Consider the following 16,194-nt stretch of genomic DNA (forward strand, 5'->3'; position numbering starts at 1 on the left):
ACATTACAATCTAAGTACAAGCTTGTTTATGGAGACTTCAGGCAGCGGTTCACAAAGGATTCTTGAACATTCGTATTCATTCTGATTGTGCGACCCTTCTTTCTTTGCTTACGGATTCAGGTCCAATGGACATTTCGATTTGGTGGCTCACTCTGGAATTGCGAGCAGCTGTTGAGACTTTTTTAGTGTGTCAAATCCGTAAGGTTCCTCGGTGGGTTTCTCCGACTCATTGATTAGTTGGTTGCGCTCAGCGACGACGGTTGTTATTTTTTCAATTTTAGTTTGTTTCTTTATGTTGTAGTTTGTTTTTTCTTTGATAGTTCTTTTGTAAGAAAAGGAAAAAAAAAATTTGGAACATGGATCTATTAGGCACCTTGCTAATGGGCCAATTGACCAAATTGGTTAAAAAAAATAAAAAAAATTAAAAAAAAATAGTGACAATTTGGTAAAAAAAACTTACTCCGGCGACAATTTGGTAAAAATAATAAACTCCAGCGACATTTAGACCAATAAATCTTTTTTTTCCGACAAACTATTTAATAATCCTAATTTAATTTGCTTTTGTGTTTTAAAATTTACTTTTCCCTCTTAAAATTTTAAATTAATATGTCATCTCCTTTTTATTTTGCTAAATTCCGATACCAAATTTATTTCCAACCCCTTTTTTAAAAACATGTCGTTAATAAAGGGTATGACACTTAAGTGAAAATTGATACTTATGTTATTTCCATAAAAAGGGTTGTACAAAAGCCACAAAAAAGAACTAATTTAATTATTCGCGAGTAATTTGTCGAAAATTTTTGTATTTTGTGGGTTAAATGTCGCCTGGGATAATTTTATTTACCAAATTGTCGCTTAGGGTTAATTATTTTTTACCAAATTGTGGCATGAGTTAATATTTTTACCAAATTGTCACTAAGAGTCTTTTTTATTTACCAATTTGGTCAATTGGCTCATGCTAATGCTAGTTTCAATATTGGGCTTACAATAATGTTATTTAAGCTTAGAATCTTAGAGCCAAAATCGAATAAATTTGTTGTCTATGACCAAATCATAAATCGATCCAAATCCACTTTGTAGTTTTTCTTTATATAAAAAACCATTAAAAAGACTTTCCTCACAAAGGAAATTCCTAATGTATTTGACAAAGAATTGTATACGGGTTAAAGTTATTATAAATATTAATATATATTTATACTATCACATATTAAATGGTCTAAATTAGCAATTCAATTTGTTGCGTAATTTGTCTCTCGGTAGATATGCTGGATATTTCAATTGTGAAACTGAATGAGGAGGGAAAGAATGTCTTTGATAATATGCTCGATTTGCCAAGGAACTACCCCAATGTCTTATATTGAGTTGGTTATGACACCTTCAAATGTTTTGAATACTATAGTGAAGAGCTAATTGGACTTTTATATGAAGAGAGGTAGTTTCTTTTATGAATATTTAAATGTTGCTAGAGTTGAACATAGATGTCTTGATGAGGACTCCGTTGTATCTCTAATGATTCATTTGGTTCAAAGCAAACTATCAAAGTTGAGTTTGATGACATAATTGTTGGGGTGCGTTTTCCATGATATCAGAATGGATGATGGGGTATGATTATAAGGAGAAATATTAAAGGACCTCAGAATGAGAGATCTCATGAAATAATAGGTATCTATGAGACTTCTTAGGTGCCGCTCATTGAAAGCAAATTGCGCTCAGTGGTAAATCCTAAAAATGCCATATGTCTCATTGCAGAAGATACTAGCATTCGACTCTTTCGAGATACTTCAAATGAGGAGAATAAATTTCTTTAAAGTGCTTGGGTATTTCTAAAGTACAAATAGTGTTTCGGTTAAATTTGAAAATGAGGTTATATAATCTAACCATTTTTGGTTATAGGGAAGTACCAAACCTCTCAGATGACTCTAGTGTAGTTGTTTCGTTTGTTGATTGCACAAGGAGAAATTATTCAACAGGGTACTGTTTCTTTTGTGAACGAAGAATGTCTCGAACGCACCTAAATTGCTATAAAAATTTGTGCGAGAAAATCTGGAAATTAGGGGGATGACTATTTTCCAAATCCATCAATTAGGGGGGGGGGGGGGGAGGTGGCATAAAGATAAGAGAGAGTAAGAAATGTTCATAGATAAGGATTAGGGGGGGGGGGGGGGGGCGGTGGCATAAAGATAAGAGATAGTAAGAAATATTCATAGATATAAAGATATAGATCTTCAACATCAAATTCTCCTTTGATTATCCAAAATCCATGAAAATCACTGTGTTTCTCACTTTCTCGATCAAAAAATTGAGAATTTCTCTCTCTAAAAGCTTAAAACCTAGTCTAAAAAATTACAGAAAAAATGAATATAATCCTCTAAAATGAGCAAAAAAATCAATTTATATTCCCACTAATTTGCCTATGAAGCTCCGCAAAAAAGCCGAGATGCGGTACAGGAGCGGGCACTTCAAAGTTTGAAGTGCTTTTCATTGCAGCTGAAAGATTGCAGAATGTTCCAGAAAATTTGGGATGGACATTCCTCTTAGCCTGTGTGCCTGCTCTAAATTCAAACAAATATATCTCCCTCGCTTAACATCAAAATTGGGCATATGATCTGTCATTAGAAAACACTCGAGATAATATTTCATCTGCAATTAGGATCACTCCAAAACGTTTTGTAGATAATTGGATATAGGTACTTGAAGTCTGATTTTTGCAAATCAAGTGCACATTAATTCATTACTTTTTCAATTATGTAATCTATTTTTTCAATCTTCAGCAATAAATTTCACCAAAGGTTTCTAAACACAAGAATAAACCAACAAAGTTTAATCTAATAATACAAGAAACAATTTGAATATGCAAGAAAAGCCAAATCGAGCAGTAATGACAATTCGAATGCATACACGACAAATGCGGTAAAATATAATATAACTAACCTAAAAGCTTCCAAAAATATGACAAACTAACTAGAAACGCCTAACAAAGAGTGACATAAATATCACTCATTACTAGCGAAGTAGCCAGCTAAATTGTGAAGTTTCCATGCGTAGTGAGCCCCCAAATGGAGGTTTATACCATATTATAGTGATAGAGGAATGCCACTTATTTAGGTTGTGATGTTTTCGAAATGAAAAACTCTTATTTTTGTCTATCCCACTGTTTTTTGGGCAAAATAAAGTCTTGACATTAACCTAGGTTAGTTATCTAATTATTGATCCAAAACATAATAAAAATTTGGGAAATTCTCATTGGTACAACCGTGGTTTTGACTGATCCCATTGATACACTCTAAAATTTTTGCCTACCCATCGGTATACTCATGGTTTGGTCTTTTTCCCAACCGTGACTAACACCGTTAGAAAGTATTTCATTAAGTTAAAATAATCAAGGAAAAGACTATAATACCCCTTTTAAATACCTAATGTCTCGATTTGCGTGTCAAAAATTGTTCGGTTAAAGTTTTGGAAGTCATGTTAGTCCGATCCTTCAGGATCCAAACCTCGAAATTAGCAAAAACAAAAAATAACGCAAATGTCTCATGTGCGTGTCAAAAAATATCTCAGTTTGCGTGTCGTTACTTTCTTGTGATAGTAACTGTTCGGTTAAGGTTTTAGGGGTCATTTTCATCGTTTAAGAATCTAAATCGAACTCGAAATTGTCAAAAAATTAACGAAAATGTCTCGTTTTGCGTGTCATGACAAAACAAAAAAGAAATATCATGACGTGCAAAATGAGATATTTTCGTTAATTTATTGACACTTTCGAGTTCGATTTAGATTCATAAAGGGTCAAAATGACCCCTAATACCTTAACCGAACAATTACTATCACAAAATAGTAAATGACACGCAAATCGAGACATTTTTTGACACGCATATGAAAGATTTGCGTTTTTTTGCTAATTTCAAGGTTAATTTGGATCCTTAACGACTAACATGACTCCCAAAACTTTTACCGAACAATTTTCGACACGCAAATCGAGACATTAGATGTTTAAAAGGGGTATTATAGTCTTTTCCTTGATTATTTTAACTTAATGAAAAACTTTTTAACGGTGTTAGTCACGGTTGGGAAAAAGACTAAACCATGGGTGTACCAATAGAAAGGCAAAATTTTTGGAGTGTATCAATGGGAAAAGTCAAAACCACGGGTGTATCAATGGGAATTTCCCTAAAAATTTCCATCAATATTTTTCAACGAATACCTTTTTCTCAATAATTTACGTTGAGCACCCATAAAAAATAAAATCACTTTGAGCAAGAATCTTTTAGCATATATTGAAATCTTTTAAACTACTTTTATACTCAAAAATGAATGAACTTGGAAGATGATTTTTTTTTTTTTTTTTTTTTCATAATGACATTCACACAAAAAATATATGGGTCAACCACTCAACCATAACTTTTTAGCCTAATTTAGCAACAAATGCTTTATTACTAACTCCGTTATATATTAATTGCAACTTTGGAGTATTATTTGTGAGACATAAAATATTCCTAAGTTGCAACTAATATGTAACGGAGGTAGTAAGTGGTAAGGTTCAACGAAAGCTTAGACCTCACTCCAATATTCTTTGGTCAACAAATTTTATCCAATGCTATAGGGGGTACTGCTTTTATGTTTGTTTCTTTTTTTTTTTTTTTTTTTTTTTCTCTTTCTCTACAGAAGAAGTTTCGATGCATGGAATCTAACTTCATTGTAATGTCATTTTAGCAAGAGCGATGAGGAGCACAAGTAAGAAGGTAGTATACCAACCAAGAGACGAGACAAAATCAGAGAGGTTAGAGAACATAGCCATAAACCCATAATCACATACTACGTACATTCATGCATTATTTCGATCAGCATTCTCAGGTAAAACAAGTACAATACAAATACGTATTACGTACATATAAATTTGCTGAAACATTTCTTTCTTTATATCTGCGTCAATCAAATTTAAAATGTCCGTGATTGGTTCTAAATCACTTGTATGGATAACGAGATGTACATAAATTGCAGCCTTAGTTACATGATAAGCATGGTCTATATCAAGGCAGGTCGCAACAGACTAGAGGATTCATTAGGGACTGCCCAAAACTCTTCAAAATACACAAATTCTTGTGCAATGAGCCGATGCCCTTTTGAGAAATCCTCTTCAAACTGCAAAACTGACAGACCTGAACTACCAGATTCGAAATGACCAACCCAAACTGTACTCGGAATTGGATGTCTCAATATTGACCCAAACCAAAATTGAACCAACCTGAAAAAACAAGACAATAATTGATTTAATTTCCATCATAAAATAGTCAATGGTAAACCGAATATGACCGAGCTAAGTAATCCGTTTTCCACCTCTATGGCTCTACCAAAAACAATGGGCCAATGAAAAGGAAAATCTGACCAAGACTTCTAAAGGAGAAAGCAAGTATTCACCTTTCCCGGCATTAGGATGAGGTATGCACTAATTTGCTCCAACATGAGGCCAAGAATTTACCCTCATGGACTTGATGTAATATTAGATCTACTGGTGACAATCTGCTGTCTTCTGCTCTTAGCAGCTTGAATCTGGTCTGCAAGTGAAACCGTGCTACGTCTCTGTTCAGCTTTTATGGATTCAATGTCGAATTTCTCCAGTGCTGACTGAAGATAAATCATTGATCCAGGCTGACTGCAGGAAGGTCCATCTGTTGATTTCTTCCCAAATATCTGTATGATTGGAGAAACACACAATATAAATTATTCCACTAAGTAAACAAATATTCAAATGTCTCAAGAACATAGCTTTGTTCTATATATCTTGTTTACAATTGATTTTGCGCAGTTAATTATTCCTCAGAGGGTCCTTTTTTTACACATTTGTATTAAAGGGATTATGGAAGGGTTGCATTCTAAGATAAAAAAGAAAAAGAAGCAACATTTTTGTTCCATAATAATTTTGATGTACTCAAGCCTATACATGCATCATATCATACAAGTGACTACCCTTTACAAATGACATAAATGTCCCAGCCTGTTCTTCGGCAATTTCAAATTTTACTTCTTCTCTTCCCAGTCTGAGATCTTTAAAACTGACAATCTACAGTATCACAAAATGTAAGCACAGCCATTTTACCTTTACTAATCTGTCTGTGATGTTTAACTCCGTTGAAGCACCTAGCTCTTCCTTCTTTTCTCTCCTTTTTCTACGACTCATCCCTTTCTTTTTGGCCCTCAATTCATCTTTCTGTTTGAGCTCCAACTTCTTTTGTGCAACCCGAGTTACGTTTTGCACTCTTTTCTGTACCTTCTTCTCTGCTTGAATCCTTTTCATCTCCTTTACCTTGGCCTTTTCCTCAACCCATTGAAGTCGTCGAAAGGCTATTTCAACTTTCAGCCTCTCATAACTATCCCAATTGAGAAGTTCTTCACCAACTCCTCCCTGTCTAGCAGCGTCTGCAATGCTTTCAGCCCAAGAGGTATAAAACTTTTCTTTTGCACGTTTTCTTTTTAAACGCTCCGCCCATAGTCTTTTGAGAGAAGAACCAATTTTCCTCTTGGAATGTTCACTGCAAGAAAGAAATACCCTTCTGAGTGAGAAATTGGATAGTTATCAACCAGGGTCTTGCTCTAAAAAATAACTATTCTGGCAACAAAAGTTGAGGCTCTACAAAATCTGTACAGCATGGAAAAAAAAAAAAAAAAAAAAAAAAACAAAAAAAAACAAAAAAAAACAAAACAAAACAAAAACAAAAAGAAAAACGAACAAACAAAATTGTATAAGCTTTCAACTTCTAAGTTCGATACGAGGGTTGATAGCTACAGAAAAGGCATCCAGCATAATCCAGATTCTTGTTCTTAATAATAAAAGGACTTTATCAATACAGAATACAACCTTTACACCGAAGACAACTAGTTTTCCAGTAATCTATTAACCTATACTAAGAGTGAATCCTTCCATGACACTTATCATTACCTTGTGAAAAAAATTCCCGCCATTTTTTTTTTTTTTTGGCAACATCTTTAAGTAAACTATTTATACCTTATAAATATCTTATTTCCAGTTTGACAATCATATTCCATATATACCTAAATAAAATATTTCTGAATATCTTTTATATACTTTATATTTTGTAATATTATTGTCAAGAATATTTAACAACCGTGCATTGCACGGGATTTTAATCTAGTGATGGATAAAGTAAAAGACTACACCAACTACATTGTATAACAGATAAAGTAATCTTGAAAAGGTCTATGAAGCATGTAAATGAGGCATAGTAACACAGAGAAACTCGAGAAGCACGCTGCATGCAAGACATCTATGCTAGCGGGTGGTTACTTTAACTGCCCACTTCCCCCACTACTTACCTTCCTAAATTTCAGGAGCACTTGCCACGTCATGCCCACTAATGGATTGGTAGCTGCTAAGAGGTTACCACCCTGCGGTAACCGCCATCCACGATCCCACTCCTAAGGTCATGGAATCGTCGGTTAATTACATCACTAGTAACCGTCACTCATGCTCCCCCAAGGAGGCATCCAAAGTAACCTCCTGATCAGCCTACCAACGTGGCCAATCAAGCTAACCGTCGGTAGTTATCAGGCAAGGTAACCACCCCCATGATCCTCACTACTCGTGGTGATCATGGTAACCGCCAACCACTTGCTTGCCCATGTTAGCTTTCACATTCCAGTCTTTTCGGACCAACTATGTTTAACCATGATGCCTCGGGACCCAAGCCATGCCTCTTGAGCCATAGCCCCGTAGGCATCCCTACACCCGAGTCTATGCCCATTTATAAGTTCGATAAGAGGGCTGAGTTATCTACAGAAAAGGCATTCAGCATAATCCAGATTCTTGTTCTTAATAACAAAAGGATTTTATGAATACAGAATACAACCTTTACACCGAAGACGACGAGTTTTTCACTAAAAATGGATAAATTATAAGACTATACCAACTACGTTGTATAATAGATAAAGTAATCTTGAAAAAGTCTATGAAGCATGTAAATGAGGCATAGTCACAGCACTATTATACGTAGATTAATAATAGAATAACTCATTTTGACCCCGCCATGGGCAACAAGAAGATCCTTCCTTCTTGTGTATCTTCCTATCTAGCATAAAGTTCTCTTTGGAAGGGTCAAAGACACGTTATCTCTTGAAGTAAGACATCTAAAAGTGCCCTTGAGCCCTTCTTTTCCTTGTAAATGATAGCCTACACCGCAGCGAAATTTCTCTAGACTCTTGATCAACTTGAAAAATTCAATGATGAAGCTACGCAGCTAGTTAAAGAAAATTAATTAAAGCCCTGGCTGAGCTATTGCTCCATGAATCGATTTTTCCCAAAAGTCAACAGGAGTATCTTCCACATCATAGCTTCAATGGAAAAATCATCGATAACTAATTCAAGAAGCACAGAAAAACAAGGTTGATCGACACTAATCCAATCAATCAATCAATTAATCAAAGCGTTAATCCCATAATTTGGCTATAGATTAAAATTTATCTAATTTTGAAATTAATGCAATCAGACAATGCAATTTTTCAAACTCTCAAACACTACACGTTGAGAACTAAAAAAGATACATGCTTCTGGAAATAGATAGTCGATAGTCACAAAAAAAAATCCTAATGGTTGGCTGCTTGCACGAGTTTACATAAACAAGAAGTAAAGAGCATATATTGGACTTAGAAAACAGAAAGTAAATAAAACTTCTTTGCAAGAAATTCTCTTGCATTTGGCTAAAGATTGTTGTTTAATAGGAAAATGGAATTTGGTGCTTCTTAGGCCTAAAAGTAGACATATAATTTGCAGAAGGCTATGATGCTAAGTTCTAATTCTTGGTAAAAATGCTGACTCTTAACATAGACATCGTCCCTCAAGAAAAAAGGATATACATTTGATCAAAAGTACAACTACTATGTCCATTTAAAAAAAAAGGAATTAAGAAAAGAAAAACTATCAAATGTTTCTTTTGAATGAGATTTGACATAAACAGCATCAGAGTCATTTATTTAAAAAATAAAAATAAAAAAAAAATAGAAAACTTCCCACAAATACTGAAATTGGATATTACTGACAAGATTATCAAATGTAACCCTTAGCTAAAGAGAAAAATGCCAAACATTGTGATAATAAATGTCAAAGGTAACATTCAAACAAGTGAAAATAAATTGTTAAGCTTCTTAGCATCATGAAATGTAAATACATTATGATAATAAAGTCATTAAACTTCATTGTACAAGTAGTGAGTGCGTTTAGAATAGATCTTAGAGATCATTAGGTGCCCATTATCCAGGGTAATGATCAAAGAAAATTGGTATTCAGAAACATGTTGCTTTCCCAAAGATTAATAAGATCCTGGGGCAGAACATTTACACTTCGCTTGTTTATTTCATTATCCTACTTCGCCTATTACAGCAATTCTTTTTATTCCTGTATCTTGCTTCCTAATCAGCAACAACCTAGTACTTATACTACTAAGGCAGGGTCTAGGAAGGTTCACATATACAGCATTAATCTCTATATAGCCAAAGGCCAGCAGTATTCAGTAGATAGCAGTATCATAGTACAAACTATATTCTGGCAAAGATGCTAATCAAAGTATAATATAATACTAATTCTTTTCCTTTTCATTGGTTATGCTTTCATCATTTTTTTTCTTTTTTTTTGTTTTTTGGTTGGTTACAGTTTTTGCCCCCTTATGACCCCCACTGATAAGTGTTACAATTTACAACACCCTCTATACTTTACACATGCCCCATTTCTACACTCTCTCATACTCTCCTTGGTTTATGTTGCTAGAAACTATAACCATTAGTATGAGACAGAACAGGCTAGAAAACCATCAAACAGAGATAGATTAATTTTTTTACATACTATGTAGTAAAAGATAAAACAAAATAGAAAGTGAAAAGTAGAATTAAAGCAGAGTAGTTCCAAGCCTTAAAATTTCAAGCTTCTAACCGTCTCAGGTACAAACGAATCCTATAAATCACAGGAAAGGGATGGAAAAAATAAAAATCCTTACATTGACAATTGTATCATAAGAGGAAAAGGAAAGGCCTTCAAATGGTCAATTACTTCAATCATAGCAGTGTAGCCCCTCTCTAAATCTCATCCCTTATCAATTCCACACATATATGCACAACATTTAACAGCCTGCCCTTCAATATTCCCTCTATCAAGCTAATGGTAGACTGATACAAAGTACAAGTAACTTAGCCTATATATGTATTCTTTGCTCGAATATAGTGCACCTATGCTATGAAAATGAATCGTGGTGGTTGCAGACTTTCAAAAGGCAGAGGTGAAGGATTTACAGTTCAAGAGACACAACAAAAAAATCTTATCATAGAGAGACTCGTATACTTTTCAGTACAACAATATAAAGAAACTTCTTAGCCATTAATTACATAAGAGCCTGATTTGATACAGTATCTGATGATGATAGAGAAATGACTTTGAAAATCCCAAACATTCTTTATCATTCGTATCAAATTATTGTTCCAAGACATGAAGAGAAAGGACTACCTGTGCAAGCGTGGAGCTTCTGACATCTTCTTTCTTATCTGAAAGCGTGAATTAAAATAAAAGCACAAGTTACAATATCTATGAAAGATGAAGCAAAGGAGCTAAGGAGTAGCAAGCAAAACAAAATCAATATTCTTTAAAGTTAATACTAGGGAACTGACAGGAAAAGTAAGAGAGGTTTCATGCAGAGTATCACATACAGGGTCTGATAGTGATATTCCAAGCCTTAAGCGGCTAAACCACATAGAACATAAATAGAATTGGACAGCAGAGTGGTTAAAAGAAATTGAATGTTTCTTACATCACTTCACCTTGGGGTCTCTTAAGGCTTCAAGGGTTCTTTCCTTAATCCGTGCACAAGTCTCTGCAACAATTTCACAAAAATCAGCAAAAAACACAAGTCATGGAGGTTAACTCCAGATGGTATGCAACATTACCAGGGCTATGCTTCCTGCCTTTGTTCCAGGGAACTTTTCCTTTGTTTGCTAAGCCTATTCTCCACCTCCTTAGAGTTTCTGTGCTACAAGTCTCTGCAGGTTCAGAATTAAGGCCAGCAATTCCTTCTTCACCCCAAACTTCATTGCCATGTGCACTTGAATAATTATCCGGTTCAGAATGCAGATCAGAGGACTCACATACAGCAGCAGCAACTGCTCCTACAGATTGTAGACTGCTGACTGTGCTTGAGACGGCTAAGGGCATAAATGAACACCTTAGAGGCGTGGTAAGGTGAAAGAACTTCCCCGTAATCGATTGATGATTAAAATATTCCATTGCAGTATGAAGAGATGGCCACAGATGGACACAGTCCATACTACGAAGTGGTTGTTTTAAAAGAGCCCTGGTGACAGTAAAAAAAAAGGCAGTTAAGGGACATTTTCTGACACTTTTCACACCAACATTTTACTTTAGATCTGTTATCACTGAGAGGGAAATGTGCTTGCTTCTGCCATATAAAAAATTTGTACCCATTACGTTTAAGCTCGTTTGGCAAGCCAAACCAATAATAAATGGCGTAATCATATAATATACTCGTACTAAAGTGAAATTTGTTGGGGGAATTTTCCCTCCTAAATCCACATTTTCTTTTATATTATTTTCTAGTTTATCTTGATAATAAAAAAAATCTATTTTATATATCAGCAAAGGCATTTATGACAACTAACAACATATTCTATGAACTTAGCTTTTTATATTTTACTCTGTATTATTTATTTTTCCCTATATACTACATCTCAATATATTATTTTTTTTTTTTTTTTTGAGGAACTACATCTCAATAATTGAATACACAAAATTGTTTTTCTTTTTTTGGTATCACTCTTTATTATATTTTTTTTTAGGAAAGATATTGTATTATAAGTATAAAGTATTTCCTAAGCTAGATTGAAAATATAATTAGCAATAGATAACCAATTTATAATGACTAAAGTAAAATTTTAGTATTTATTAAACCAAGTATAAACTTTTAAATCCAAGCATGGCTTGGGCATCAAGTAGTATAATTGTACTACCTCCGTTACATGTTTGCAACGATTAGACATTTTCCCTCTCTACTTTATGTTAAATCGTTGCACATAACCTGTAACGGAGGTAGCATGTTGCTTTCCCTCCTCAACTTATGTAAAGTTAACTTATTAGACCTGATTGTTTATAATATATATACACTTAATTGGACCTAATCAACCCTAAAACTTATTCTTCAAGGTGAACCGAATGCACCCATTTGCAAGAAATACAATATTTAGCCAAGCTTATGTTTTTTGTCACATCCACTCCCACTCACTATCACATCCAACATGGTAATGAATGGTACACTCCTGCGGACATAAGACATAAAATTTCTTCGACGAGATTACACACAAATCAATTACCATTGCAATCATTAAACCTCACCTAGCTAACACACCACTAATATAAAGCAATTTATAAAAAATAAAATAAAAAAGTGAAAAGGGTATGTAGCACTATTATATAACCAACTAAATACATACTTATTCATAATCAATACAGGCCCGTCCCTAAACCAGGGTAGGAGCGGCAGTCGCCCTGCGCCCACGGAGAAAAGTCCCAATTTCATCAAAGGGTTCTGCAACACATTAGTAACCAAATTTGATTCAATTATCAAATAATGCTCATAAATTTATCAAATAATTTTATCAAAGGGTTCTACAACACATTAGTAACCAAATTTTATTCAGTTATCAATAAATGCTCATAAATTTATCAAATAATTTTACCAAAGGATTCTGCAACACATTTTAGTAACCAAATTTGATTCAATTATCAAATAATGCTCATAAATTTATCAAATAATTTTATCAGAACACATTAGCAACCAATTTGATTAAATTAGCAAATAATGCTCATAAATTTAGGGTGAAAAAGGGCAATTTCATAGTTACATCCTAACATTAAGGGCAAATTAGATTCAAATATCAAATAAAGCTCATAATTTTTTTCTCGTTTAGCAACTATTATAAGCAAAATTGAGTATAGTGAGAGTTAAATTGACGATAAACCCTAGATTGTGAGATTAATATAAGATGATTACAAATAGCAACATCTTACTTACCTGAGAAGCTGCTTCAATGAAAGATAGAAATCGCCTCAATGGAGAAACTTGAATGTGCTTCACTGAGTGTGAGAGAGAGAAAGGACAGAGCTTTTTAGATAGCCTAGTTTTTTTTTTTTTTTTTTTAAAAAAAAAAAATGGAAGATAGGCCTAGCTTTTTTTTTTTTTTTTTTCACTCCGTACTTCATTTAACAAATTAAATTAATTATTACTTGTAATTTGTACTCCGTAACAATTAAAACTAGTACGATCAAATTTAAAACCGAAACCGTTTAACTGTCCGAATCCAACCGACATAAATAAGAAACGAACCAATTAAAAACCGTTTTTTTAAAACCGAAAACCGACCCGAACCGCATTTTAGTAAACCCGAAACCGAACCGATCCGAGTAACGTTAAACCGTTTAAGAACCGACCATGTTAACGAACCGAACCAAATCTAAACTGAACCAATAATGAACCGAACCATCTAACTCGAAACCGCTTCCAACCCGAAACCGATTCCAACCCGAATAAAAACCGCTTACACCGAACCGTTAACAAACTGCAACCCATTTGCATCGAACCGTTTATAAACCGAACTGATTGTAAACCGAACATTTTATGAACAAAACCGCTTATAAATCAAACCGTTTACAAACGGCTTACTATAAAGAAAAGATTAAAACCTAGTAGAAAGGAATTTTAAATGAAATCTAATTGTGCACACATGTGTTTTTTTTTTTTTTTTTTTGAAACATAATTATTACGCACACATGTGATGAAGTATCAGCTTGATAAAAAACTTGTTAACCAGCAAAAAGTTAGCAAGTACAATCAAATTTCAAACTAAAACTCTTTAATTTTCCGAATCCAAAAGACTTGATAAATAACCGATTTTTAAAATAAAAAACCGATCCGAACCGTAATTTAGTAAGCCCGAAATGGAACCGATCCGAATAATGTTAAACCAAATAAGAATCGAACCTGATAACAAACCGAACCGTTTATAAACCGAACTAAAATAAAACTGAACCAAAAAAGAACTGAACTGTTTCTAACCCGAAACTGTTTCCAACCCGAAACTGTTTGAACCGGGATTAAAACCGTTCACACCAAACCGTTAACAAACCGCAACCCGTTTGCACCGAACCGTTTACTATCTGGACCATTTACAACCCGAACCGAATTAAAACTGCTCAAGAATAAACCGAAACCGAATCGAACTGAGAATTATTTAAACCGAACTGAAACCGACCCGTATGACAGTTGAAACGATTCCAAACCGACCCGAATTCAAACCGAACCGAAACCAAATTGTCAACCTGTTTTGACAGTACTAATTAAAACGTATCCGTGTTTAAGCTGGAGCCCTAGAGCACTTTTTAAAATATGGCCGACAATAAAAAGTACTCCGTATAACAGTTATTAAAAAAACGAGGGGTATCATCTAAAGCTAGCCAAAAGTTAACACGTCACAAAACAGGACACGAGAAAATTGGATGTCAAGGTTTTACGCCACATTTAATCAAATAGGTCAACACGAACAACACGGACACACTGTACGACACAATATTTTTAATTAAACAGGTTGGCTTAGTGTTAAGATTTTCAACACAAAATTAACATGGCTCAACCCACTTAAGAGGGAAAAAAAAAAAAAGGCAATAATTATTGGAATTTATGATAATTATTTAGAAAGAGACCAATTTTTTATTACATGACACGATAATAAGACACGAATCGGACACATAAAGCGGGTTAGTAGCAAGGGTTTTCAACGCATTTAATTCTACACAATACGACACATTTATTTAGTGTTGAGTCTCTCTAGCCTATTTAAATTTAGATAACAGAAAATGACAAGACACGTTTGCCAACTACATTGGTACCCTTATTTAAAGCCCATTACCCAATCAATTATACTTCTAACAATCTTTCAAACCAATTTAAAGTGTGTTATATCATGTGATGCCCAATGTTTTTTTAATAGTATCGTGAAAATGTATGATATAATTAATTAAATAAACAAATACTACGTATATGTAGTTGATACAAAATGTGACCCTTTGAAAACTCTTGTACCTAAATCTCAATGGGTCTTGGCTACATACTAATGTAGCTATTATAGCTGCAACAAGGAAAGGGCCAATTGCGTGGCCCAAATCTAATAATTTCAGTTAATATATTCGCGACCCGCTTAAATCAACTCCACGCTCTATACAATGAACATATATTTTAAAAAAATGAACATGAAAAAAATGAACATGAAAAAAATGAACATCTAACAATAATAATGAACATGTAAAAAAAATGAGCATGTTATAGTAAAAAGTGAACATGTTATAAAAAAAATGATCATTTATTAAAAATGAACATAATTCATATAATCATTTGCTAGACCAGGACCTTAAAAACGAACAATGAACACGTAAAAACAGAAATATTCAGTAACAAAAAATGAACGCGTTAAAAAGCGAACATTGAGCCATAAAAAGTGAACATGTCAATAAAAGAAATGAATATTTATCATACAACCATAAAATAGCTAGACCATACCAAATAAAATGAACATTTCTTAAATATATGAGCACATTAAATAAATGATAATTTAGTATAAAAAAAAGTAAAAAAATGAACACGTCAAATAATATTATGAACTTGATTTCATATATTCACATAGGTTCAAATTCGTTGTATATAATAAATTTACGAAAAATAAAGCTAAAATAAATCGTTAAAATATGTTCATTTTTATGTACTAAATGTTCTTCTTTAGTGTACTAATTTAGTCTACTAAATGTTCTTTTTTAGTGTACTAAATTAGTCTACTAAATGTTCATTTTGTACAAACTTGTTCAATTTTAAAGTGCTCCATGTTCATTTTTTTTTACAGAAATTATGCACAAGTTCAATTGTAATTATTTTAGCTCTAAAAATTTGAATATCCACCTTAAATCTAATCTTGATTCATCGTAGTGACGTAATTATTTATCAATAACATGATAGATTTTTTTATCACAAATGCAAAAATGATTGAAATCAACAATTTTACAATATTCACATGCATATTCATAAACACACAAAAAAAATATTAAATTAAATTACCTCAAGATTTATAATCACGACGAATATGATGACG

At 33.4% G+C, this 16,194-nt stretch overlaps 1 protein-coding gene across 1 annotated transcript; it reads right to left on the reverse strand.

Moving 5' to 3' along the window:
- Positions 1–4,810: 4,810 nt before the first annotated feature.
- LOC145602348 (uncharacterized) lies at positions 4,811–13,174 on the reverse strand. Its single transcript, XM_081658539.1, has 8 exons — positions 13,074–13,174; positions 12,493–12,587; positions 10,936–11,339; positions 10,810–10,862; positions 10,499–10,536; positions 6,092–6,524; positions 5,413–5,685; positions 4,811–5,239 (listed from the first exon to the last, which is right to left on the reverse strand). The coding sequence occupies exons 2-7, from the start codon at positions 12,576–12,578 to the stop codon at positions 5,476–5,478; spliced, it is 1,224 nt and encodes a 407-aa protein (XP_081514665.1). The 5' UTR covers positions 12,579–12,587; positions 13,074–13,174; the 3' UTR covers positions 4,811–5,239; positions 5,413–5,475.
- Positions 13,175–16,194: the final 3,020 nt, after the last annotated feature.

This window comes from Chenopodium album, chromosome 21 (genome assembly GCF_948465745.1).
Source record: "Chenopodium album chromosome 21, dcCheAlbu1.1, whole genome shotgun sequence".
NCBI classification, from domain to species: Eukaryota; Viridiplantae; Streptophyta; class Magnoliopsida; order Caryophyllales; family Amaranthaceae; genus Chenopodium; species Chenopodium album.